Source organism: Amphiura filiformis, chromosome 4 (assembly GCF_039555335.1).
Source record: "Amphiura filiformis chromosome 4, Afil_fr2py, whole genome shotgun sequence".
Taxonomy (NCBI): domain Eukaryota; kingdom Metazoa; phylum Echinodermata; class Ophiuroidea; order Amphilepidida; family Amphiuridae; genus Amphiura; species Amphiura filiformis.
In genome coordinates this window covers 75,877,609-75,904,455 of record NC_092631.1, presented here as the reverse complement: position 1 = coordinate 75,904,455, position 26,847 = coordinate 75,877,609, and the positions used below count along the sequence as shown (strand labels likewise).

Genomic DNA, 26,847 nt, shown 5'->3' with positions numbered 1-26,847 from the left:
ATTACACGGGCGTAGGCACCGAGGCATTAGAGAGTTTGCGGAATGAAGTTACTGGAACTTTAACGGCAACTTCAAAAATATTGATTGGATTTATTGCTCAAATTCACTTCAACGCGAACGTCAGATTGGTTTCTGTACCAACACCGTCTTGTTGCTTAAACTCGGGACATGTGTATCAATGTGCGTTCAAAAGAAGGGCATGTGTAAGAGCTTGTTACCAACTACATCCAAATGTCTCTCTTTTGTTTAGTCAAATGGTTATTAGTCCCACTTCAAGACAAAAGACTCTACCTTAAGAGCTTCGTTTGAGTAAACATGAATGAACTCGCGATACCACTCAACATGGATTATGTCGGGACCCAGCGTTAATCTTCTTATCATATTATTTTGAAACTAGCTAGGCCCTATACGTTTCAATTAATATTCTTACGATAGTTATAGGCCTATATATATATAATATTATTTAATAAAGGCTCGTCAGCTTTGTCAATTCCATATTCCAATTTACTTCGCAAAGCCTAATGAAATACATATTCTTTATTTCTTTCCCATCCTTCTGAATCTCTCTCCCCCTTCCCCTCCTGTTTCCCCTTCCCTACATTCTCCTTATTTTCCCCTCCTTCTCCCCTCTATCTGTACTCGCTCTCTCAAACTTGACCCTCCTATAATTACCCACTCGCACTCCTGTTTCCCCCTCCCCAGTGATTTTGTCAGGGTTTTTCTGTTAGGAGGGCGTGGGCCGATTCTCAAAGGGAAACGTTTGTACAAAAATGGGCTTAAAATGGCAGAAAAAGGCCTAAAAGCGTAAAATATCACGGCGGCCAGCATCCAAAAGGGAAGGGTCAAGAAGGAAGAGAAGATGTCCCACGGGGGAGCCCCCCCTTGGCTACCAGCAAAGCACCTCCCTGTCCACTTCCAATGCCCTCCCTCTCCTCCTCCCTACCCCCTCTCTCTCTCTCTCTCTTTACCAGGCACAACCTATGACATGTTATATAAATGTTATGCACCTGCTTTACTCTTCCAGAAGTATCGTACACTGCTGGCTCAAGTAAAACCAGACCATTTTACGGGAACTTAATCCCCTTGGCGTTGAAGTCAAGCCAAAAACTTGGTTCCGCAAGCTGATTTGGTGTACGTCATGAGCACACACAAAATGATATATCAAATGTGACGTTTGGAACAAAATTTATTTTGATTTAATTCAATCAGTAATTTTCAGCAACATGTAGCATGTTTTTTACCCAAACCAAATTAGATTTCCAATAATTGGTCTATTAACTAGATAATACATAAGTGGTAATTATGTAGTCTATGAGGAAATAGGCAAACTATTGTTCTAAAGTATGACGTATTTCATCATAATTTACGGCACACTATAGATTCTCGCGTTAACTTTAACTTCAAGCGGCTTTAATGGCATAGTGGTTTTGAATACATAATCCTCTATAATCCTCTAGACGTTAAAGTTAAAGTTAAAGTAACTTCATTCCGCAAGGTCTCTATTAAAAACTAATCACAAACTTTCAAAAATGCATGTCTAAACGCCTTGGAAAAATTCAGTGACCTTCATTCAGTACTTTGGCAAAAGAACACATACCTCAGAGTTTAGTATGGTTTATTTATTTATTTATTTATTTATTTATTTATTACAGCCATAACCATTATTAAACAAGCCAATAAAGTGAAGGAAGTTTAAAATCAAATCAAAACATTACTATAAAATACATAAGCGAAATATTATACAGACTGTAACAATAAAATTTATAACAATAAAACAATGTAACAATAAAAGAGAAAAGTGGCTAATAGAAAACTTTACTTGTTTTTTTGACCAAATGCTATGCTCAACGAAAACGAGTCGGGCCACTTTGACATTTTCGCGCATATCAAGCTTGCATCGCGTTCATGATTAGCAATTGCATTTTTGCTTTTTAGAAAACTAACTAACTAAATAAATAAAAGGATCATGGCATAGATGCGAGATGCAGTAGAATAAGTCATATATTGGCTACAGAAAAAAACTTTACATGGTTTCTTTTGATATGCCTGATTTTACTTAATCGCCCGAGTTGGGCCACTTTTTGCCATGTTTGTACGTATCAAGTTTGAACCGCGTATGAAATAAATGAACTTTTATGCTTATCGTCAACAATTTTAGAACAAAAGCAAATGTTTTTCATGTTTTCTTTCATGTATATTAATTTTATTTCAAATTAAAATACCACTTCAAATGCCCCATAGTTTAAAATTAGGAGTATTCCGTGATCCTAGCATCCTCTTTTTATGACATTTTTCAGTAGATATCCACGAAAAAAAGCTTATCACAAAAATTATTTCAGATTTCAGATATGCATGATTATGTGTATTACACTGCTTTATAGACAATGTGTTGTAATTTCGTTGTGGTATACCAGAACGAAATTCAAATTTGACGATATTTTTGCTAAACGAATTAATCTGCAAGAAAGTATTTGTACATAAACATTATAACCAGAGGTTTCCAGTGATATAAAAATCTCAACTTTTTTTGCGAAAAGTGGGGGATGATGCTGTGGATCACGAAATGCTCTTTTAAGAGCACCGACCAGGTGGTTCATGATTCAACTAATTTAGTCACTTTTGCTACACAAAGACACGAAAGTGGCCCAAGCTGTTTTAGGACTACTTTACACCATTGGTCATATATTCGCGTGTGGACCACCGATTTTATTGAAACAAAGCTCATGTAGTAGCTTAAGAAATATTATCTTGAGGATTAAGTACAATCTCGGGGGTCATTGAAACCTGGTAGAAAGGAACAACAGTGCATGAATTGATGTTGCGTAGACCGGTTCAGGGATGAAATCGGAAAGGATTCGGAGAAGACCAAATTGGAAAATATTTCGAACAAATGACATAGAGAACCCGGATAGAGAAGCAACATCGCGACCCTTTCTGAGAAGAGGCTGGTCGGAATCCAAGAGGTCGTCATAGGAAAGGTTCCAAGACTGAAGATTGACGCAACAGGCGAGTCTTTGAGTAGATTCCAGGCGGTTGCAAGGGTTATGATGTCAAGTAGTACAACCATAGGGGAGACACCAGTGCTGCGTGCAAGACCACATACTTTTGCAAAATATGATATTTTGCATATGCAAAATTACATACTTTTCCAAAAGTATGTGATTTTGTATCTGCAAAAGTATATACATGGTTTCCCAAAAAAGAGGCCCCTCATTGTGCCCTCTTTTTCTCATATTTCTGAAAAGTTGATCAAATATGGTTTGGTATGTAAAGAAACCTTGAGTCGTTAGCTTTAATAAACCAAAACAATTATATCAATCGGCTCACAACTTTTGAAGATCTTTTAAAGAAATGTCCCCGTTTTTCACTCTGTCCACGGAGAATGTTTGGCTACTTCAAAGATTGAAAAGGAGTACACATACCATGTATGAATATCAAACATTGCTCAATGCTAACTATATAAAATAACTTTATTTATGGAATGGGCTTTACCGGTGGGTTTATGGGCAATGGATTTTGTTAATAGTGTCTTAATTTGTGGGTAAAATGGATGCCGAATGGGACTTCTTTTGCTTTACTTGCAATTACTTATTTTTTCTTGGTTATTTATGCCTTTTTGTTTTATTATGAATCGTACTTTCTTACTTCGTTGTTTCTTGCTTTTTTTTTTTTTTATTTACAACATAAGTCATTTCTCTTTTTAGGATAAAAGGTAGCCCTAAAAGGCTGTTTGGTTTGTCTTTGGTTCTTCTGAAGTGAGTTTACTGTGTTGTTTTGCCCTCTACCTGGTTGCCTCCTTGGCGAATACAGGTTTCAGCCCTGGTCCTCATTGCATCAATTGCGTTGCGTACCATCCTTGTGCCCCGGATACTTGCGAATGCATTCAGTAATACGTTTGCGAAGATCTTGGATTTTGCCACAAAGGAAACAAATCAAGTGGTGTGAGGTCTGGTGAATGTCTGGTGAACTTTTATTCAAAAGGGCATATCTTTAAAAGTTGTGAGCCGATTGAAATTCAGAAATAGGAGAAAAAGAGGGCGCAATGAGGGGCCTCTTTTTTGGGGGGACACCTTGTACATCTGAAAAATATATGCAAAAGGACATATTTTACGGTCAAGTGGTTCATAATATATATTAAGAAATGAGGTACATTCTAGCGGTACCTCTTATCATAAATAACGTGCCGCTTGTCTTAAGTCACTGAAATTCCAGTGTAGTAACTGGATTCTTTGCCCCTATAATACTTTACTTACCAATGTGTTATTATTTTTTTGAGAAAAATGCAAAAATAGGCACAAATTTATCAAGGGGTGTAGTATCACCTTAACCTCAATAAAATTTGTCTTTCCAAAGATGTGATCCTTTTTCCATTGTTGAAAAAATAAAATACCATCGAATTGTTGGCCAAAATTTGAGATGAATTCTTAGTACAGGGTGTCCCAATAAAAACAGAACCCTCATTGTGCCTTCACTTTCTCCTGTTTCTGAAAGGTTGACCAAATGTATTATATTTATATCGCTAGCTTTAATACACCAAAACAATTATTTCAATCGGCTCACAATTTTTGAAGATATGCCCTCTTCAAGAACTGTACCCGTTGTTCACTCTGTCCACGGATGAAGTTTGGCAACATCAAAGATTATAAAAACGAAATACACGGTTAGTGGCATGGATAGATAATAGCATCAGGCTTTGAACCGTATTACTGCTGCATTCGCAAGTATATGCAATTGATGTAATGAGAATTAACCAGGGCTGAAACCTGTATTCGTCAAGGAGGCAACCAGGTAGAGGGCAAAGCAGCACAGTAAACTCACTTCAGAAGAACCAAGGACATACCAAACAGCCCTTTTCAGGTTATCTTTTATCCCAAAAGAGAAAATTACATGTTGTAATAGAAAAGAAGCAAGAAACAACAAAGTAAGAAAGTAAGAAACATAACAAAACAAAAGACATAAATAACCAAGAACAACTAAATTTAATTGCAAGTATAGCAAGAGAAGTCCCATCCCACATCCATTAATGACACTTAACACAATCCATATTCCATAGGCCCACCGGTAAAGCCCATTCCCTATTAATAAAGTTGGTTAATTTATAAAGTTATCATTGAGTTGTGAGCCGATTGAAATATTTCTTTCAGTTTATTCAAGCTAAAGAATGAAGATTTCTTCACATATCAAAATATATTTGATTACCTTTTCAGAAATAGGAGAAAAAGAGGGCGCAATGAGGATTCTGGGTTTTTTTCGGACACCCTGTATTAAAATTAATCATTATTTTTGATATATGAATTTATTAATAATTTATTTACTTGTTGATTTTATTATTTGCTAGTTCGTTTGTTTTGAGATGAGATAACATTAACACAAAGTAAGTACAAAATAAATATTATTGCTTGAGCCATGTGTCCATCATTTCATTGCCCGTTGGATCCAAGAAACGTTGACGCGCCATTCTTTGTATTGTCTGAGAAGACTGATAACGAAAATTAGGTTTATCAGAAAGAATAACATCTTCCACAAGCTTCGCAATATCGTTAGCTGTTTGTGATTTCGTACCAATAACGTCATCCGGGTTGGTTGTTACCATTTGCTCAACAATATTCCTTGTGTCTTCCGGAATTTCTTTCGTTAGAGCTCTTAAGATTGGGGTGGGACCTGATCCAAATTGTAAGCTCATATCGGTTATTACGGATCCTAGATGAATAATGGAAACCCTGGCGATTGAAAAACCAAAACAAACAAAGAAACAAATATTTCATTCAATCATAGAACAATAGAACATACATGTAAGAAAGCTCTGGGCTTCAAAAATACAAATTTGTGAATTAAGTATACATTTGATATTTTTTATGTAAAGGGAAGTAATTTGAGACCAGTTTCGCTGAAATCGACCTTACGGATAACTCCTGAGCACCGTGGACAAATGTAAAAATTGCCTTTTTTTATCCCCTGTGATGAGAGGAACAATTTGAGATTTTTAAGTTTTGGCCCCCACTGTGACCTTCGACCCCTCGTGAGAACCACGGGGTCATAAAAATGCAACCATTGAATGTTTAATATCATTTCAGGCCTCTGTGTCATGAATAGATATTTTTGACATTTATTTGACCTTATAACTCCTGAACTAAGCACCGTGGACATATGTAACAGTTTACTTTTTTATTCCCTGTGATGACAGGAACAATTTGTGATTTTTAAGTTTTGCCCCCACTGTGACCTTCGACCCCTCGTGAGAACCACGGTGTCATAAAAAATGCAACCATTAAATGTTTAATATCATTTCAGGTTTAAGAATGCCAGAAACATTGGTTCCACTAATGTATCAAAAGAAAATCCGAAACGCATAGCGCCATATTATTACTATCACGGTGAATTCATAATTAATTACATTGTAAAGGTATGAATAGAAACTTACCAAACGTTAAATTTTCTCAGTGGTGGAGCTATTGATTCGCTGAAGCCCTCCAAAGCAGATTTGGAAGCGTTATATTGAACCATTACTGGTAGTGCTGAAAATAAATAAATAATAGCATTGTTGAAATTTAGCCAGGCTTTCTCCCGTGAACATTGCTGTATTGCTAGTTTTTTTTGTAGTTTTTTTTTCTGTTCTCTTAGGGAGAACCATCTTCTCTGGGATATTGCAAGGCATCATACAACAAAACTGGGTGTTGGGAAACCCGGGTTGGGGAAATGGATCTGGATTCTGCTAGATATCGCACCATTATATTAGTTTACTCTAAAGTAGACATATATACAACAGGGATCGTGAATATAGCTTAACAAAAGCGATCAAATGTGTACCTTTGAATCCAAGTATACTCGAAATCTGAAGAATTCTGCCACTACGTTTCTCTTTCATGTACGGGACTACCGCCTTAGTCATTCTGACGCATCCAAAATAGTTGACTTCCATGATGTCATAAAAGGATTCCATGGAAGCAGTTTCCCACCACACAGGTGTGACCACTCCTGCATTATTGACTTCAAAATAATTTACACTCATACTATTAGTTTTAGCTTACGGATTCTGCAAAATATATTATAGAGCCTATATCTATAGCTAAATCAACTGTCTTATTTTGCTTCTTATTATTGTATAAATGCAATTAATCGTAAAAACATGTGATGATGAGCATACAAAGGAGACCTTCAATCGCAATTTTTCCTTAGTGCGTTATGATGCTTTGTATCCCAGCAATATTGTATCGTAGAAAAACTGGAGGGGCAGCAGAGAGATTTTGGTTGTCTCTAATTTTCCTCTCTCCTTGCCACTTTTGTCCTTCATTTGTGACCTGATTGGCCATTACTTTTTGCCTTTAACACTTTTTTTTAATTTGGCTTCCTACACTTTCCTTGCTGGTGTGGGTTTCTGTTATTTCTTTTATTCTCTGCTGCCTGATTAATTTGAGTGCATTGGGTTTTTTTTTTATCCCTTCGCGTTATAATTAAAACTGGTCGTCATACGTTGGGTTTTTAACTTTGTTTATACCTTTTGTATTATTCCAATATTGTGTCTTATTTTCCCTGTTTTTACTCATATTCCATCGGTCGTGTATTATACATAAACCTAACGTTCCAAAAGGGGCATTGCTGGCGGAATTTAAAATTAAAAATAATTTAAGATAAAACATAGTGCATTATTCAAATAGTGTTTATTGAATGCCCCTAAAACCAGTGGCGTGCCTGAAGGGGGGCGACCGCCGCGCCGCTTCTAACAACTCGAAGAAAGAAATATTTTCTTTAGTACTATTGAAATAAGCGCACATTCGATAAACTTTGATTTTGGCATAAAATAGTGTAACAAGTTTTTGCGCACCCAGATATCCCAGTAAAATTGAGCCGAAATAATGCTCACGGGCAGGTTTTTTTCCCTCCCCTGACAAAATGTCCAGGCAGTCAGGCATGCCACTGCCAAGAAAACATTTCTACAGTTTACTGACGCAGTGTTAGTATTATAATTATTTTCTTATATGCAGGGGCGTAGCCAGCTTTCTTGGTCAGGGGGGGCAAAATAAAATTTTGGGGGCACAGACGAAAAAAATTGCAGTTGCATCATACAATACATAGAGACTGTATGTCTTCGAGCTTCCCGAAAAGGGCCTTATTGGCATGATGTGCGCGCGTAGCGCGAAAAAAATGGTATAACTATTTTCGCCCATTATCCGGCTAAAAAAGGGCTTTATTGTTACAATTTGCGCGCGTAGCGCGGAAAATTTTTGTATTTTACACTATTTTGTATTTTACACTACCTTGCCCTTTTTTCTTTTCCTTTGCCCTCCTGATTTTCTCTCTCATTTTTTTGTCAGAGGGGCACTTTTTCTTTCATTTTTTGTCAGGGGGGGCACTCTGCCCCACCTGCCCCCCCGCTGGCTACGCTACTGCTTGTATGTATTAAAGAAATGTTCGCAAACCTACCTAGTACATCGATTCTTCCTTCGCTGTCCACAATTTCCTTAACAGTTTTATCAATTGTCTCTTGTTTTGTTACATCCAATTCCCGAATAAAGAGTGTATCGTCTAAACTACTCCCTGCTTTGGTTTTCAGATCATCCTGTCTAGTAGACTGGTTACGCATAGTGGCATAGACCTTAAATCGACGCTGAGGGTCTCTGGCAAGAAGAAGAGCTATTTCTTGCCCGATTCCTTTAGAGGAACCTGTAATTAGAACTACTTGTAAAGGCATCGTTTTTGTTTTCTAATTTCGTGGTACATGTAGAGAATATGTAGGAAAATGGACTTTGAACGCATTGGTACATGAACAAGGTTGATCATAGATATGACAGACAAGGTCTCACCAAAACAATGAGATAAAGTGTATAATACCGAAATGAGAAGATCTGATAAATTTTTTACGGCTTGGCGCTTACGCCCGTCTATCTATTTATTTTTTATTATATAAAATGCTACAGTGAACAATCGCCCATGACACAGGTCAAGAACTTTGGCAGCTAGGTACTATTGAAGACAACCACGTGGGCCAATCAATTGTTTACAGCAGCTTAGGAACAACAAGGGGTACAGTAAAGCATCAGACACGTGAAATAAGTGCTTATGCACTCTGCTCTTGAAGGATGGCGCGCCGTTGTCAGATATGTCTCCGACTACTCCATCTGGTAGGCTATTCCAAACGTGAACTGCAGTACGGATGAAGGTCCTGCTAGTAGATATGGTTCTAGAAACGGGTACTGTGAGAGCATGGCAAGGCATGGAGAAGCTGGAGCGGGTAGCTCTTTTGACTTCAAACGGCTTTGGTAACGGTGCTTTCATATCTGATGGGCACAAACTGGTGTGCATTTTGTAGAAGACTGCTGCTACAACCACTTGACGCTCTTTGATGGAGCGATGTGATTTTCAGCTCTGTACTTGCTTCCTCTTCGCTTATGCCTATGATTCGAAGGGCCTTCCTCTGGATAGAGTCTAGTAATCCTAGAGTGGTGGCGCTGGCACTCATCCAAGTCAGTAAGGCGTATTTCATCACACTGCGAACTTGAGCCTCTAGACGGTTGCTCTGCCTCTGCTATCAAGTTTATTTGCAACTCTCCTCAGAGCGCCCAGCTTCTGTCCTGCTCTGGATGATACGTTAGAAATTTGCTTTGTCCAGGTCAGCCTGCTGTCGACTGTGACTCCCATGATCTCCAGCTCCTCCTCAGGTACCAAACAGAAGATCTATCTTGGTTGGATTCCTCTTTCTTGATATTGTCACTGTCTTACATTTCAATGGCTCGAAGGTCACCTTCCATCTGTCTGCCCAGATCCCCCTTTTCTCCAGGTCTCTGTTCAGGCTAGCAGTAACGGCTTCAGGGTTGTCTCTAAATGTAATCTCACAGAACAAGGTGGAATCATCTGAGTAGAGTTCGTTTTTACACTCATCACCCAGGTCATCAATGAAGACAGAGAACAAAATTGGGCCCAATATTGACTCCTGGGGAACTGATGCATTGATAGAGGAAGTACTTGATAAGACAACTTTGATGGATTGGTCTGTCAGGTAGCTCTTAATCCAGTTGAGCAGCTTGCCGGATGCTCCTTTTGCCATGAGTTTTGAGCAAATGCCATTATGCCAGATCTTGTCAAATGCTATTTGATGTCCAGGGCAATCAGGCGCAATTCGTTGCCGCTGTCCAGGGAGTTGGTCCACTCTTGGGTCAAAATGGGGAGGATGCCAGCTGTCCTGTGGTGTGGCCTAAATCCAAACTGTATCTGATATTAGTTGGTTTCCAAGAAGGTACTTCTGAAGTTGGTTCTGTACAACAGCCTCCATAGACTTGCTGATGATGCAGAGCAGAGAGATGGGGCGGTACATAGATGGATTAGACTTCGATTCTCTCTTGTGAATAGGGATGACAGATGCATTCTTCCATTGGCTTGGGAAAACTCCCTTGGAGAAGCAAAGCTCAAACAACAGGCTGAGTGGCCTTGCAAGTTCTGCACTGCACTCCTTCAGGACTGCGAAGCTTCCCAGCATCTTTGACCTTAAAGGCTATCTTTTCCATTGAGCATATTGTTGAATGCTGAACTTCTGCGCTGGCAAGCTTACATTTAGCCGCAAAGGTCTGGCAAAATTTTTCAGCTTTGTCTGTTGATGTAGTGTAGACACGACGCCCATCCTCCAGCACTGGTATATCTACTCTGGTGGGTTTACCAGACAGGGTGTTAACAGTGTTCCACCATTTCTTACTGCTGAGGCTGCCATCTGAGAGTTCTTTCCTTAACTTATTGTTATAGCTCCTTCTAGCTACCTTCTCTGCATGATTGTACTCCTTTCTAGCTTCTGTAAACTTATCCTTGTTTTCCTTGGTGTTGTTCTTTTTTAGCTTTCTGAATAAGCAGTACTTTTTGGTTGCTGCTTGTTTGCATTGATCATCAAACCATACTTTGTCACCAGTCTTCTTGGAAACAAGCTTTGCTGTTATGAAAATCTCCATTGCATCACTGATCAGTGGTGATGTTGATGCACGCTTCTTCTGGGTTATCAGATTGGAGTGTAAGAGACCAGTCTGTAGATGCAAGAAAACCCAGTAATCAGTCTTATGGCACTGCCACACTTTGCGTTTGTGGGGTTTATCTCTGTACAGCGGCACGTTCAGAACTGGGCCATGGTCTGAAGTACCTAGTCTTGCATGTATTGTGCAGGTAGCATCTAGATCAGTGATGACCAAGTCGAGAATCTGGTCTTCCCGGGTAGGTTCTTTGACAAAGTGTGTTAGACTAAGAGCATTACACATCTCTAGTGTGCGGCGTCCAGCAGCATCTGTTGAACGGTTGCCAAGCCATACCTTGTGGTGGACATTGTAGTCGCAATGCAAGAAGAACTACTGATTGTGCATCAGAAACCTTTGACAAGGTGGTGATGGAGTTCAGATAGCTGATGATATCACTGTTAGCACTAGGTGGCCTTTTGATAGCAGCACAAATTTATTTCTGTGACTTCATTGTTACTGAGAATCACATTGTTACTGAGAACGAAATGATGTATAAAATAGGGAGAACTGGTTAAAGGTGAGATTGGATGGCCAATTTGTACGTTTGGAGGGAAGTTGCAATGACAGTTGCCTAAAAGAAATATTTCCAATGGAGAAGGCAAATGGATAAAAGATCTCTGGGCCAATGAAACCTGGTGGAAGGGCACAACAACAGCGCATGAAGGTTGCGTAGACCGGGTCTGAGATGAAGCCGGAAAGGATTGGAAGAAGAGCAAAGATTGGCAAATATTTTAAACAAATGACATAGAAAAGCAACATCGCGACCCTTGCTGATTCGGAATCCAAGACTGCAGAATGAAGCGTCAGGAGAGTCTTTGAGTACACTCCAGACGTTTGCAAGGGTTATGGTAAGAGGATGTCAAGTAGTACAACCATAGCCTACTCCAGAATATGGGCATCAATCCCGGGGTGAGAGCGACAGATGCACATTACAGGGTGTATCAAAATGATTGGTATACCGACGACTTATAATTTTTGCAGAATTTTTGTACTATTTTTTGTACCAGTTTGGAGTTAATTGTTTTATTATTTGAAATTATAATAGTCTTATCTTCTCTAAGAATTTTAGATCATTAAGATATCACATTCCGCTCAGAAGTTACATGATTCTAAAGGAAAATATGTGTTTTTACACTTTTTAACACTTGGATCAGTAGCGCACCATTTTCAAAGCTCTATTTTACTACAAATACCTTTTAATTGAGAATGATATGTTGAAAATCTTGGAAATGTTTTATTTTTTCTCAAGTTGCCTATATCATCATTCATAATGTATAGTGATCTAATCAAAATTTATTGGTTACGAGTAATGCCTTTTAGAACGGTAATTTAAATTGTAGTATAAGATGCATTGAGATTACTAAGTAGATGGTGTGGCAGAATGGGTATAGATTGTGTCTGTTAGGTTAGACCTGGTAAGAGTTATTGGAATGGCTTCACAGTACTCCATACTTCAGCATGGTTTCATAGTGAAGAATTACTGGTTGACACGAAGCTATTGATAAGTGCAGAGAAGATTTAGGAAGTTTCCAAGAGCAAGGAGTATCCCATGCAAACATGCTATAACTTTACTTAACTATAATTTGATATGGGCAATTACAGAATGGATCCATCCCAGGTCTTAGGCCTAAGTTCATTCATTCACCTCACACTGCCATAGTAGTAAACAGAGACTTCCGGACCTATCTTTCTAAAAGTACATGTAAAGCAATTTTATGTTATGTAGACTGAAATGAGATGTTGATTGAGAGCCTGTACGCAATAAATAGTTCAAGCAGTGATCCTATTCATCTTGTGTAAGTAAAACTATGATTACGTCAATCTTCGTTTAAATGACAATAGTTCCCAGATGCATCAACCTATCATCTTCATTTTATTAGATCAATAATTTAACATATGCTCCTTTCTATTTATAGTACAAAAAATATATTAATTAGCAATTTCATATTTTTGATATATTTTTGAAAATGTCACATATCCCGGTAGCAATCATTTTGATACACCCTGTACAAACAGCTACAACATATCTAACCGTATTAATATTAGCCTACCCGGGAAAGTCAGCTCGCAGATTAATGTCCTGTTGTTGAAATATAAATAAGACTTCTTTCATGTCTCAAACCTATTTCACCGATTAGTGAGCAGAAATGAAAATAGTGGAATTATTGGCTTTACTATTAAGGATCAACGATTAGCTACCTCTTCTAAATGGAATTGGAATGGTGACCTGTCTTTCCCAATTTGTGCCCACTTAAAAAAAATATAGTCTGTGCTCTTGCTTTGCAAACCCTCTTGCGTGTGCCCACCAGCATTACAAAAACTACTAATTCAGGGATTATTTTAAATGCAAAATAAAAGTTTCAACCGTTATCCTGATTTGCTATTTAAAAAAAAGCATTGACAACAAAGATTCCCCCGGTCACCCCACCGCTGGTTACACCCCTGAATCTTGGGGATTATAATGGGGATGATGCACAAGGTCCTACTTCCCTTAGCACAGAAACCTGTTTGATGCAAGAATCAATTACTCACAAATACGCATTTTTCTGGTCTTTTTTCTCTTTTATTTTGAATACATATCAAAACATCAATATTCAATAAATTATAAATATATCTTACACTGTACAATATTAAAGCTGAATCTACAATAGTAAATTGAGACATTTGAGGTCAAGAATGATGTTGGATACTTATATTTATTTTTTTTTTTGTTTTGTTTAAAGGATATTAAGATGAAGCTCCACACTAGACCTCACGTCGTGAAGCATGATCGCAGGATGAACACCACCAATCGCACAATGCACTATGATTCAGAAATCATATCAAACTTGAGAGATGATGTCAAATGTTGACTTCTACACAAAAATAATGTGAAATAGGCATTTAGCTGCTATACAACAAATAGGCGTTTCTCACATGTCTAATACAGAATATTCATATTGTCCTTTATTTTTCCCAAGAGAATGTTTTTTATTCTATATAAAAATATCCAGCAAGTAAATTTTACAAACCCAGTTGTAACTTTAAACCCTGTAATGAACTTAGTCACTTAGCCAAGTTTCATGAAAAACAAACAATCTTGACTTATTTTATTTGACATTAGACTGAAATGTCACAATTTCGTGTTGTGAGATTCAACATAATATGTGATGTGATTTGTGAAAACCTTTCATATGTTATCCTACTTTGATTTATAAAGATAATAAAGACTAACTCACTCATAACTATATCTTTATTTTTTCAATCTTACTTTGCTCATAACTTTTGATGTTGCAATCACAGGTAAAAATGTAAACAGTTCTAAACAGATTTCTAAATTTCAATGTTTTTTGTCTTCAAAACTCACAAATTTAAAATATCACCATGTGAAGGGTTTTCACAGATCACATCACATATTATGAAAACTGCTGCTCATATACCGTAAAAACTCTATAGTTAGCAAATGTGCTTACCCATTCAAAACATGCAAACATGAAGAGCCCCATCCACAAAAGTGTACATGGTTTTGAGCAAATCATTGATACACATAGTTATATATGAACAAGTAAACCTGCAAATGTGTGTCTCAATCCCATTAGCTCAGTTGGTAAAGCACTGGACTTTGGTACAATTTCATGTTTTCAAAAGCGCTCAATAGTAAGCACATATGCCAACTATCAAGTTTTTACGGTATCTTGATAGTTATGTATGGCTTTACACAGATATGATACAAGAAAGGCATAAGACAAGAAACACAATTTGACAAATGAATTATGTATCCAACTGATAACTATTGCATTCAAATTGGTAATACTATGCTACACCTCCAAATGACTTGTAACAAAAAGTGGTTTCAGCTAAATATTAATCAGTAACATTTACCAATACACTAAAAATGTTTTATACAATTGTTTTTGACATTGGTATATTGGCTATTATTTATTGAGAAAAGTAGCAATTCACAAAAATGCTTGGACTCAATATCTGCACATTTTTGAGCATAATAGAAAAATAAAAAAATTCAAGGTGAACAGATTTGTTTGGTGTGTGAAATTCAATCATAGAATCATACGCACCTCAATCAACCACCTATCATGATACTGGCAGAAACTGTTGGCATTAATACTTTGCCTAGTTTTCTGCTGGTGCAATACTGAAGAGGTAAGCATATCTCGTTAACTTTTTTACCCTCTTAAGGGAACTGGAATGAGCGTTTTGAGAGTTTCGACAGCATTTTTTGTGGGACATGAGAGCACATCAGACCTGTCGAATTGCATTCTGAATAATCGAAGAATGTCTTTCTGATATCAAATAATTTTCATTTTATGAAATTCACGATATAATACAGATTTTATGACAAATTATTAAAATTTGATATTTTTCACATTTTGGAGATATAACAGTCCTCGAAGTAAATTTTAGAAATTTAATGATATAGTCTTAAAGTGTATGCAGCTGGGAGGAAAAGCCGACGATCAATTGAAAATTTTGACCTTTCGTATTGAAGATATGGATTTTTTTCCCAAAAAGACCTAATTTTTTTTTGGTGTTTTGGGAAAAAAATCCATATCTTCAATACTGAAAGGTCAAAATTTTCAATTGATCGTCGGCTTTTCATCCCACCTACATACACTTTAGGTAGAAATCATCAGATTTATAAAGTTTACTTTAGTACTGTTAGATATCAAAAATATCAATTTTTAATGATTTGCCATAAAATGTGTATCACATTGCTAATTTCAAAAAATCCAAATTATTTGATATCAGAAGGCCATTCTTCGTATTCAGAATGCAATTCGATATGTCTGATGTGCTCTAATGTCCCACAATAAATACTGTCCAAACGTTCATACCCCTTCCTTAAGCCCAGAAGGTACTTCTATAAAGATAATGGCCCAACAACAAAATTAGTGGCACTCAGAATAGTGCGCATTGTGGGTCATATTGAGGTGGGATAACCAGATCGAAACTCAGTGTTTTATTGTCAATGAAGTTGGCACTTTGTAACAAATGCTTTGGCCGTCAATAGAAATCGATCAATGCAGCTTTTAATTCCATAATCAAAAAAACAGACAAATTACTTATTAAATACATTACTACAAAGAAGATTGAATGAAACGATTATGGAGGGACTGATTGAAAGGCCAATAAAGCCAGCGACCACCCTCTTTTATAAGACGGAAAAAAGGGAAAAGCAAAACAAGAAGATACAACACACATAAAACTTGCACCAAGAATTAATTGTAAGATGAGATAGGATGCAATTTGTATTTTTTTCGAAAGTTTTCCAATGATTTAGCTGCTAGAGGAGACTGTGTTACTTATCCCACCTAAAAATTACACATTATTATGTTTTGATGAATCCAAGTGTGTGAAAATATTGGATCCAACACATAATAATGATAAAATTAGATGCTTTACGCCCAATATATATTGGTCTCGCTATGAGTTTAAAAATATTGGACTCGACTACGTCTCGTCCAATATTTTTAAACTCATAGCGACCAATAAACATGGGCTCAATCATCCAATTTTATATCACAATGCATTTGCTTCTGAATTGTCAATTATCATTTATACCTGCCCGCACCTGCCTCATTGTCAGATACTTCTGAAGTTTTACCCTCTCCAGTAGCAAAGTCACTCGCCATAGGCATTGTGCTATCTCTGCAGGTCAGTGTCACTCTAACCAACATACCTTGGGACTGCGAAGTACAATGTTTGAATGAAATACTGTGCATTCAAAACTTGGTTAGTCCTGGTATTTAAATTGTTACCCAAACAATTAAAGCAAGGCCACATGGCCAGGAACCTTCACAAAGGCAATGTTTACTATAAAAACATCATAATTACACTAGTCAATCACTTGAAAGTGCTTCTTCCTGCAACCTCTCACTGTGAGCAACTGTTTAGCTTTGAGAAAAAGTACCGAATTCTTCCACCATCCTTTGTAAGTGTATTGCTGAGAGTTTACATTATGTAACTGATGATATTGCCAACACATGATGGCATCTTTCTGGTTCAGTTTCATTTTAAGGTGAACAAATCACCTTTGTTTCATAACCACTAAGGTATAGGACATTTTTTGTTTTAGCTATAGCCTCCTCTCCAGAAGTATTTAATTATATTTGTACTTGCTCAAGTAGCATTTTGTGCAAATTTTATTACGCAATTTGTTGCCGTTCTTTATAAGTGCCTAAAATGGCCTAAAATGAGGCTATATCACCCTTTCCAGGCTTGTCTAATATTAATCTCCATAGACTTTACATGTAAAATGAAAATGTCCATAAAAAAAGAACGGAACCAAATTGTGTAATAAAATTTGCACAAAATGTTAATTGAGCAAGTACGTATGCAATGCACTAGTTTTCGTGAGGGGGCTATACGAAATATTTTTTATGTATTGAATGCATGGTCTTTTCAAAAATTAAATGTCCATCTGAAACATAGGTGAAATGTCTCTGCTATGAAGCACCAACAAGTTCTTACAATTTAAACAAGCAAACAAAGTAGGGTCGTGCAATTGGGATAACTGAAAATTTAAATATGGTCATGTCTGGCCTGCATGACCCCAACTCTGATCCATTTTGGCACTTTCAAAATATGTTAACATATGTCCCCATGTCCTCGGGTATTCTACAGGGCAGGCATCTTGGTACAGCTCAGTTATAAGCTAATCCAAATAAGAGGAATCTGTATGTGCAATACACAGTTAATATCATGATGCAGCAGAGGTTGGAACATTGGCTGTTGGAACAGCCGCCGCTGCTGCACCAGGATTGGTATCAGTTGCTAATGCAGCAGCTGTAGCTGCACTGGGAATGCTTAATGTCGATGGAATTACGTCAAATCCTAGTTTCTTCATATCTCGGGTGACGATGTTAAATGACACTCGGATGTGGCCCTGAGACCTCACTCTGGTAACTGTACAAATAAATCAAAACAGTAAGATATATTCTTTAGTTGATTTTAACATTGATTTGTTTGTGGAATGGTATATAATGTTAATGGACACATAATTTGTGCAGAAAAAAATTCTGTGTGGATTTTCCACAGATTATTCAATTTGTTTTTTCTGTGCAATCCTGCAGTTAATCAATTGTAAATATACGTGTGAATGCTTGTCTTTCCAATATAAATCTTTACTAAGTGATATCTGTAAATGAATGTGGCATGTTCTCAACTTCAATGCCTCTTTAACATTTCGTTACATTTTGTTTTCAACTTATTCTGTTACATTTATAACCTCAACTTAAATGCTTCTTTTACAATTTTCAATGTAACTCCCATGGCAGGTATTAATCTAGTCTAGGTCCCAGCCAGTTTGTGCTCCTCCCTTACTAAAAAAAACTGTCTGGACACACAGGCAGTCAACGTTTCTGGTTGGTCAATATTGTATCCAAATATTTTATCAGGTTTGTGCTGACATTCAAAAGCTAACCAAGCTTCTGAATCACATGCATGCATCCTGAGATTTTGAATGAGGTATGTACTTTTTGAGTGTACAAATAGTAGATTTTTTTCCATCAAAAAATTAACAGGGATTTAAGAAAGCCGACTTTGGAATTAAAAAGATTGTCACAGCTTTTTTTGAGTACAATTTCCACTTCTTGCATTCTTATTTCGCCCAATTGAAGACATGTCAGAATGCAAAATCGTATTTAACATACCTTCTCTTCCTTCACCTCTGGCTACAACATTAGCATCAACATACTCTGGTCTTCTTCCCATGATCCAACTGAAATGAATGATAACATGGTAATATTTGTGTACTTGCTGGTTATAGGGAGAGGAAGAAACAAGAAATATCAGTTATGAGGAGACTATGAGGACAACCTTTATGAGTATTGAAGCACTTTTGAGTGTCTTCTCAAGTGAAAGATACAGAACACAGAATAAGTTCCACACATTTGCCTGAATTCATTTCTATATATCCTCGCTGGGGCAGAAAAACCTTGCATGTAAATTAAACCTCTGAAGTCAAAATCTCATAAGTAGTAAACAATGCATTGTTCAATGACAGAACATCCAATTTTGTCATTTTGCAAAAGGCACAAAAACATCAAATCTAACAGGATTTAAGGGGGTACTACACCCCTGCCCAATTTTGTGCCTATTTTTGCATTTTTCTCAAAAATTATGGCGCATTGGGGACAAGTAAGATATGTATATTATAGGGGCAAGGACTACAACTACTGCACTGGAAATTTTATTTCAGCACAGCCAACAGTTGTGGAGTTACAGTCAAAAATGAGGGAAAACCAATATTTGATCAATAAATCAATAACTACTTGCTTTGTGTTGCTGTATTTTCAGTACAGTAGTTGTAGTCCTTGCCCCTATAATATACATATCTTACTTGTCACCAATGTGCTATAATTTTGAGAAAATTGCAAAAATAGGCGCAAAGTTGGACAGGGGTGTAGTACCCCCTTAACAGGTGTTGGTTTTTTTCTTTTCGTTTATTTCCTTTAAGTTGACACAAATACACAAAATTGAACCAAAATGACAACCAGGAGATGTATGTACTGGGAGTCCTTGTTTTACATACACAATTTCGCATTTGACCTTTGCAATTAACTATGAAGGTTTCCTACCCAGCGCCAATGTGTACACACAAACCCTGTGAATGTGCTTTTACAAAATGTAAGCTAGAGCCCTGGCTAAATTACCTTGTGAACTTTTGGAACCGAGATGTTGACTCTGGAACAAACATTGGAATAGTCCTTGTGTGTCTGGAAGAAATAAAATTTTAGTTTAATGAAAGAATGAAATTAAAACCAAATATATTATAGTGATTTGTTAAATGCAAGATAAAGGAGATAAGAGATCATGTTGAAGCAATGCTCACAAGTCAGAGTGCCCATTTCCTTTCCTTCGTGTTTGGACGAGACTCCTACTCCTGAAATTTTGTCAGTGCAATCACTGGTCCTTATGTACACTATGGTGCAAAAATGGTCTCATAAGTATGTTTCCTTTTTTTACAGGAGCTAGATGTCACTACCTGCCTATGTAACCGCATAACCAGCAAAATGGAGAAAATTGAGGCATGCAGCATGATTAAGTTCCATTTAAGGGTTACAGTGCCCAGAAAATCTGTGATGAAATAAAATTCCTTTTCCAAAAAGCGACAGTGACATATCACAATCACCACCGAAGATAACTTTCATTTCATCATCAATTTTCTAGGGACTGCAACCCTTCAAAAGCAGGATCTTAATAATGCTGCTTGCCTCAATTTTCTCAATCTTGCAGTTTATGAGCAGTAACTGTGGCAGCAGGTTATTGGCATCTAGTGCCACCTGTAAAAAAAGTAAACATACTTATGGGCCCATTTTTGGACCATAATGTACATAAGGACCAGTGATTGCACTGACAAAATTTCATTGATATAGCTCTTTCACTTCTGGGCGATTTCTAAAACTTTTTGATACCCCCTCGTATATACGTTACTTGGCTGTGGGAAGTTTGTCAATTCTCTCACACAAAAAGTATGTTTTACCTTCATAGCACTTTATAAATTACGCTGGTGCCCATTTATACACCTGGGATGGTGGAGAGGGGCGCGTCCAATGTGATGATTCCTACACATATTTTAATTACTCCAGGTCTTGTATAGTTTCAAAAAACTCAATATTTTTTGTGACATCTATCTGTAAATATTACTGCACATGTCTACAGCAACAAGCAACTTACCTTCCAGGAGATATAGGTATATGTACTGCTCCATATCCCCGTACCACTGATGTACCAAATACATCTAGACCATAACAGCTTACTACAAGTTTTGGCCCTAGTGAAGGAAAAAAGTGTAAAGAAACATCAACATTTAACATGAACTTCATCTTTATGGATAACAATTTTCAAAAACATTACAATATAAAATAAATACAATACCCATTTTGTCCCCGAAAGTTAAACAATAAAATAAAATGAAAATGAAGAACTGTGAAAATTAAGCAGCAAGGTTATCAGTGAAACATTTCAAATCTGTTGAAATCTAGCATTATAATCTATTCATGTTCCTTTCTATCAGTTTTACAGGTAAATTGCACAGTTATTATTTTCCTCTACCACCTTTGTTTTGCAATTATTAACATTAAAAATACTCAAGTATTCTTCCAATTATAGCCTTATATGCACTTTTAATATCACTAAATGCTAGTACTTGTAAACTTACAACCATATGGGTTTGTACTTTTGAAAGTAACTTCCAGTGGGAAATTCCAGGCAAACAATCCTCGTCCATCATTACTTTTTTTGCAAACTTGTGAAATACCTTCTTCCAAACCCTGCAAAAGTGGTTGTAACAAAATTAAATGAAATTAGAATCCTTAAAAGTTCAAGTATTCCAGTTGGCTTTTTCAAAGTGTGAAGTGCTTCCATTTTGAAACCAAATTATGTGGATACATACCGGCTGTATGGCCTATACCCCAACATTTTTTTTGACACACTGAGCTAGCCAAGTTAAAAATTCTATCAGTTATCCCCCCAATTAATTACCATATTTGACCTAATTAACCCTAAAGCTCACTATTAAAACCACTCTGCGTGCATGCATTCCACGGGACTTGATGACGCAATCAGCCCAAGTCATATATACCCAGGGAATCGTTGGCCGGGCCAACGTCACCTGTGTGGCTACATGCTGGGGATCTTCTGCGTGGCATGCGAGGGGTCCCAGGCTCGAATCCCGGGGGTGCCAAGTGACTTTTCTCCTCATCTTCTCTCCTTTTTCATTTCTTCTTTCCCTTCCGATAGCTGGGTAGGGTTAGGGTTAATGCCCCTCCTTTAATAAGCACCCTACAAAACATTTTGGGTGACATATCTAAGTGCTTTCTTTTCAATACACCTGTACAACTAAATTCCATCAAATGTCTGAATAAAATGACCTTCTAAACCTTTAAGTTTAGAATTAAGCTGATTTTGACTTGACACCATATTTTTTATGTTTATGCATGTAAAGTCCCATTCAATTCAAAATTTATAAACTCTCCCTGAAAATGAATGACTTTATTATGTCACATATGGTACTCCAAAATTGTTTCCTGCCCATGGTCACAGGAAGACGATTCATGAATTGGCACTATCCAATTAGTAAGTTTTTAGCGGGTTTGCTGTCAAATAAGTTTAGATCTGTCAAGCCTGCTAAAAACTTACTAATTGTTACGAACTCCCGTCGTAAAAGTAAATACCAAAATTTGTTTGACACCATCCAACAGCAAAAATGTTAGATGTACCCTCCACTTGCATGAGGGCAGACGTTAATGTACCGGTATACCCCTGGATCAATGTGTAACTATTATCTTCATTCTTTGCATGCCCAATGTTGGCATTATAATAAGGACAGAAGCAATTTGCATACATTCAGTGAATAGCAGCATTAGGGATATATTGGAGGAGAAAGATTAAGAACAACACTTATAATAACATCCCAGTAAATTTTATAAATACTTACCGAAGTTATCACCCAATCTGTACCAAACACAAAGTTGTACTTCACATAGAGATCATCAAATTCTGGAAACTGATACATAAAGAAAGAAGAAAGACAATAAATTGATCAATTAAATCTTACCTGTATCAAAATTTATTCACAGGAATCTTCTTCTTCATTTGTCTCCAACTAGACTAGGCCTATAATATCATTCCCAGATTGCATGTGGGTCAACCATGAACATACAAAGTGGCAGAAACCCGAGTGGGAAACAATATAGCACTATAGTCGGAGACAGAGATAAAAATACTAGTTTGACGTCACCTGTAAATCAAACTCAGAAACGATCTGTTTAGGAATTGACATTAAAAGAGTGTGCCTTGTTTAATTTTGCACCTTCAATCATACAAACTGTCTTAAAAGAGTGGGTCTTTAGTAATAGGATTATAGGAAACTTTCTTTCCTGTTGACACCATGTCAATAATGACTTGAAAAGTTGCCTTTTGCCATGTAAAAGTACAGTAATTTTTCACAATTTTCTGCAATTCATTTTCTCCAATAAAGGCACCTGATGAATAAACTTTCTGTTTACGCCCTACTAACCGATCAATAACCATGGGAGTTTTATAATTCTGTCTCAAGACTCTCAGATTAAAATAAACTACAAATTTTGTGATGGGGAATGATGGAACAAGATTGTTATATTATGAAGTGAACACAAATTACAACTTCACCCTTTTTAGTTACAAAATTGCTTGTAACTTACTAATGTACGCTTTGCTGATTTGATTTTTTCAATTAAAAAAAATCAAACACAATGATTCTAGCACTTGGTTCTACAAGTGCTAGCTTCCAAAGAAATACAGGAAAAATATTAAAATAAAATATTATTCACAAGAACATAACAATTAAGGCAATGCTGCTAGTGACCAGTCACACTAGCGCACAATAATGTGATGTCTAAATATGGCGTCGGAGGCCAGCATCCGCATAAATTGTAGGTATGCCAGGCAAACCTTAATTAACACATTTGCTAGTCAGCCAAATTCGCCTAACACAATACATATTTACATAGAAATTTAAAAGAACTGGCCGGTCAAGGAAACCTACATAAATATATTGTCTATACTTCACTTAACCCAAATATATGATTTTTTATGGTGATAAGTCACTACTTTTGGAATTTTAGAGGATTTTGATAGCAGTTCCATTAAAAAAGCTGCAATCAACATGAGACTAAGATCTAGAAACACCACCGAAATGCTTTTTTGGGGAATTTGGCTAGCTGAATCTTTTTGATGAAAGTCAATCTTTGACTAGACTATGCCATAGTCGATTTTTGATAAATAAAAATGTTATTAATCATGATGAACGCATTCAGTTGAACTCGAAATTATACTGATATTTAGTAGGCCTACATCAAAATACTAGTATAAAATGGTTATGAAAAAGTTTAGGCTATATAATTATATTTGTGACAGTAAAAGTAAAGTATAGGCCCTACGTAGGCTTATATTATTGAATGCAACATATCATAATGGCATAGGCCTAATTATAATGACACTTCAATACTGAACAATTCTAATTTTAGAATCTGCCAGTTTATTATCCGAAAAACCGACTATGGACGTTCACTTTTAAGCAGAACTTTACCCCGGGACTCACACACTGTCAATCATACTTGTTTATCAATAAAATCTAACCACAAGACTAAGCATGGTAGTACAATACGCGCTAGATGCATACGTTCATCCACCAGCACAAAAGCGCCGCATTCCCTAGATAGTTGTGTACCATGTATAGTTATAATGGTACCAGTACTCGTCGGGAGGATTTAAACAATAACGAGATCTGGGCGACCAATCACAAGCCAGATTCATTTTTAAAGATGCATTACATCATCACCAATTTTAGTTAGGCCAGAAATTGGCCTAACTCTCAAGGCAAAGTCAGTAGTCCACTTGGGAAGCTAACAAACAGAGGGCGGACGGTGACTGAAAAGATCAGTTGTGAAAATCTATCAATTGTGCACATTAATTAAATCAGAGTTTTAAGCTTAAATGTAATAGCCAGAGTAGTGCACAATTGGCAAGTGGACTACGGAGAAGTCTAATCTTTGACAAGATGTAACTTTGCTATGGAAAGTGCTTCTACTTCCTACTTGGTTACTCGTCAAAGCATTTTCAGCATCTAGACGAGGGTGCTGCCGACGATGGACCGATGGACGGCTCGTGCATGTGCTAAATATGTACAGTCAAGGTGCAAGTAAAAACAGTGATGCCAACTACTCGGTGCTGACGGCTTCCTTGAACTGCTCTTCTTCTTCTTCTTCCTATATACGTGCATACCTCAAATTGAGTATTGTCGCACGGGCTTAACGTGCACAGTTTTTTACCTATGCACGATCCTGGAACCTAGGGTTGATTGCAGATATCAGAACCGGGGATGGTCCCCCTTCTCTTTTCGAATAGCTCTGACACTTAACGTGCACAGGGTTTGACTCTTCCTGTACACAGGACCAACGGCTTTACGTGACTTCCGAATCATGGACGAAGCACATACACTACCTATATCTGCACGTGATAAGCAGTGTATGAGGGCGAGAAGAAATTCTTCAATTCTGAAATTAAATTTCTGAACTGAATTGAAGGATTCCTGACCATATAGGAACTTTTTGGGAGGGAAGAGAATTTTCACCTAAGGGCAAGCCCAAGGCTCGAACCCTCGTCGATCGTATCTCCTGGCCGGCAGCGCAACGCCTTAACCACTCAGCCATCTCGCCCTCTGCTCCAAGGTGGTGCTATGAAAAAAATGTTTTCAGTTTTGGCTTTCTTTACTCAAGGGCTTTAATTTGATATATAAAATGATGCAGTTTGATGGCAAATTTGAATTCACCTGGCATACCTATAAATTGTAGGTATGCCAGCCGGCAAACACATTTGCTAGTCAGCCAAATTCGCCGACAATGTAAATGCATTTTTACATAGAAATTTAAAACAACTGGCCGAAGAAAGAAACCTACATAAATATGTTTTCTATACTTCACTTGACCCAAATATATGATTTTTTATGGTGATAAGTCACTGCATACATGGGAATTTTAATAGCAGTTCCATTAAAAAAAGCTGCTATCATCATGAGATTAAGATCTATAAACACCCCCGAAATGCTGTTTTGGGGAATTTTGCTAGCTGAATCTTTTTGACATTGTTTGATGAAAGTCAATCTTTGACAAGATGTAACTTTGCTACGGAAAGTGCTATGAAAAAAAGGTTTTCAGTTTTGGCTTTGTTTACTCAAGGGCTTTAATTTGATACATAAAATGATGCAGTTTGATGGCAAATTTGAATTCACCTAGCATACATGTACCTATAAATTGTTCGTAATCGAATACATAACACGTCACACAGCACGGTCATTGTATAGGTATGCCAGGTGAATTCAAATTTGCCATCAAACTGCATCATTTTATATATCAAATTAAAGCCCTTGGCCTTGAGTAAAGAAAGCCAACACTGAAAACCTTTTTTGTCATAGCACTTTCCGTAGCAAAGTTACATCTTGTCAAAGATTGACTTTCATCAAAAAAGATTCTGCAAGCAAAATTCCCCAAAACAGCATTACGGGGGTGTTTCTAGATCTTAGTCTCATAGCGATAGCGTCTTTTTTTAATGGAATTGCTATCAAAATCTCTCTGAAATTCCATGTGCGAGTCTCTCATCACCAAAAAAAATCATATATTTGGGTCAAGTGAAGTATAGACAACATATTTATGAAGGTTTCCTTCTTAAAAAGCTTCTTTTTAATTTCAATGTAAATTTGTATTGCCGGTTTAGGCCATTTTGACTGACTAACAAATGTGTTAACTGAGGTTTCCCTGTGATACCTACATTGTAAAGCGTACTTGTAACTACGTCACGAGACATGATCATTATACTTTTTCAATAACCCGCATTTGCGTCCGCGTAAGTTATTATCTGTGATTGGATTAAACACTTTTTAAAAAAAATTTATGAATGGTCTGTGAGTGACTCTGTGTATGTGTGTGTAATTTTTAAGCTTACTTACATCAGCAGTTTCGATTTGTCCACTTATCATAACCAAGAAAACCGTAGGATTCGTAGCCATGATTTGACACTCCTTTCATAGATTGGTGTTTGTAAGACAATCAGAGAACAAATCTATCGGTAACAATCTGGAAAATTACAACATTTTCAGTTGTTTGGTCCGGTTCGACACGATACAAAATAATTGTTTACAAGCAGCTTTGTAAATATGTTGCCTCATCCACTAAGCGCGGTCGATGTTGGTCATGCAAAACAATAGTAAGACCAATGTAGCATAAAGAAAAAGCAGTTGAGACTATTTTGTTTTTGTATTTGTGAAAAAATTATCTACTCCATCCCAAAATGTATTTTAAGTTAGCAAATATTTAAATAAGCT

General features: G+C 36.9%; 2 protein-coding genes across 2 annotated transcripts; both read right to left on the bottom strand.

The window, feature by feature from the left end:
- Nucleotides 1-5,392: 5,392 nt before the first annotated feature.
- LOC140150372 (retinol dehydrogenase 8-like) lies at nt 5,393-8,689 on the bottom strand. Its single transcript, XM_072172382.1, has 3 exons — nt 8,422-8,689; nt 6,422-6,515; nt 5,393-5,720 (listed from the first exon to the last, which is right to left on the bottom strand). Exons 1-3 carry the CDS (start codon nt 8,687-8,689, stop codon nt 5,393-5,395), a joined length of 690 nt encoding a protein of 229 aa, XP_072028483.1.
- Nucleotides 8,690-15,692: 7,003 nt separating this feature from the next.
- LOC140151413 (B9 domain-containing protein 1-like) lies at nt 15,693-26,665 on the bottom strand. The gene is made up of 7 exons (XM_072173746.1): nt 26,473-26,665; nt 22,426-22,494; nt 21,148-21,259; nt 20,664-20,760; nt 19,640-19,702; nt 18,638-18,705; nt 15,693-17,891 (listed from the first exon to the last, which is right to left on the bottom strand). Exons 1-7 carry the CDS (start codon nt 26,530-26,532, stop codon nt 17,686-17,688), a joined length of 675 nt encoding a protein of 224 aa, XP_072029847.1. The 5' UTR covers nt 26,533-26,665; the 3' UTR covers nt 15,693-17,685.
- Between the last annotated feature and the right edge of the window lie 182 nt (nt 26,666-26,847).

Excerpts from the sequence above, each read along its gene's own strand:
- LOC140150372 (XM_072172382.1), bottom strand. The coding sequence starts at position 8,689 with ATGCCTTTACAAGTAGTTCTAATTACAGGTTCCTCTAAAGGAATCGGG. Across the intron at positions 6,516-8,421 it reads AGGAAGAATCGATGTACTAG|CACTACCAGTAATGGTTCAA; the intron begins GTAGGTTTGCGA and ends ATTTATTTTCAG. Across the intron at positions 5,721-6,421 it reads CTGAGAAAATTTAACGTTTG|GGTTTCCATTATTCATCTAG; the intron begins GTAAGTTTCTAT and ends TTCAATCGCCAG.
- LOC140151413 (XM_072173746.1), bottom strand. The coding sequence starts at position 26,532 with ATGGCTACGAATCCTACGGTTTTCTTGGTTATGATAAGTGGACAAATC. Across the intron at positions 19,703-20,663 it reads ATACCTATATCTCCTGGAAG|ACACACAAGGACTATTCCAA; the intron begins GTAAGTTGCTTG and ends TATTTCTTCCAG. Across the intron at positions 17,892-18,637 it reads CAGAGGTGAAGGAAGAGAAG|TTACCAGAGTGAGGTCTCAG; the intron begins GTATGTTAAATA and ends TTATTTGTACAG.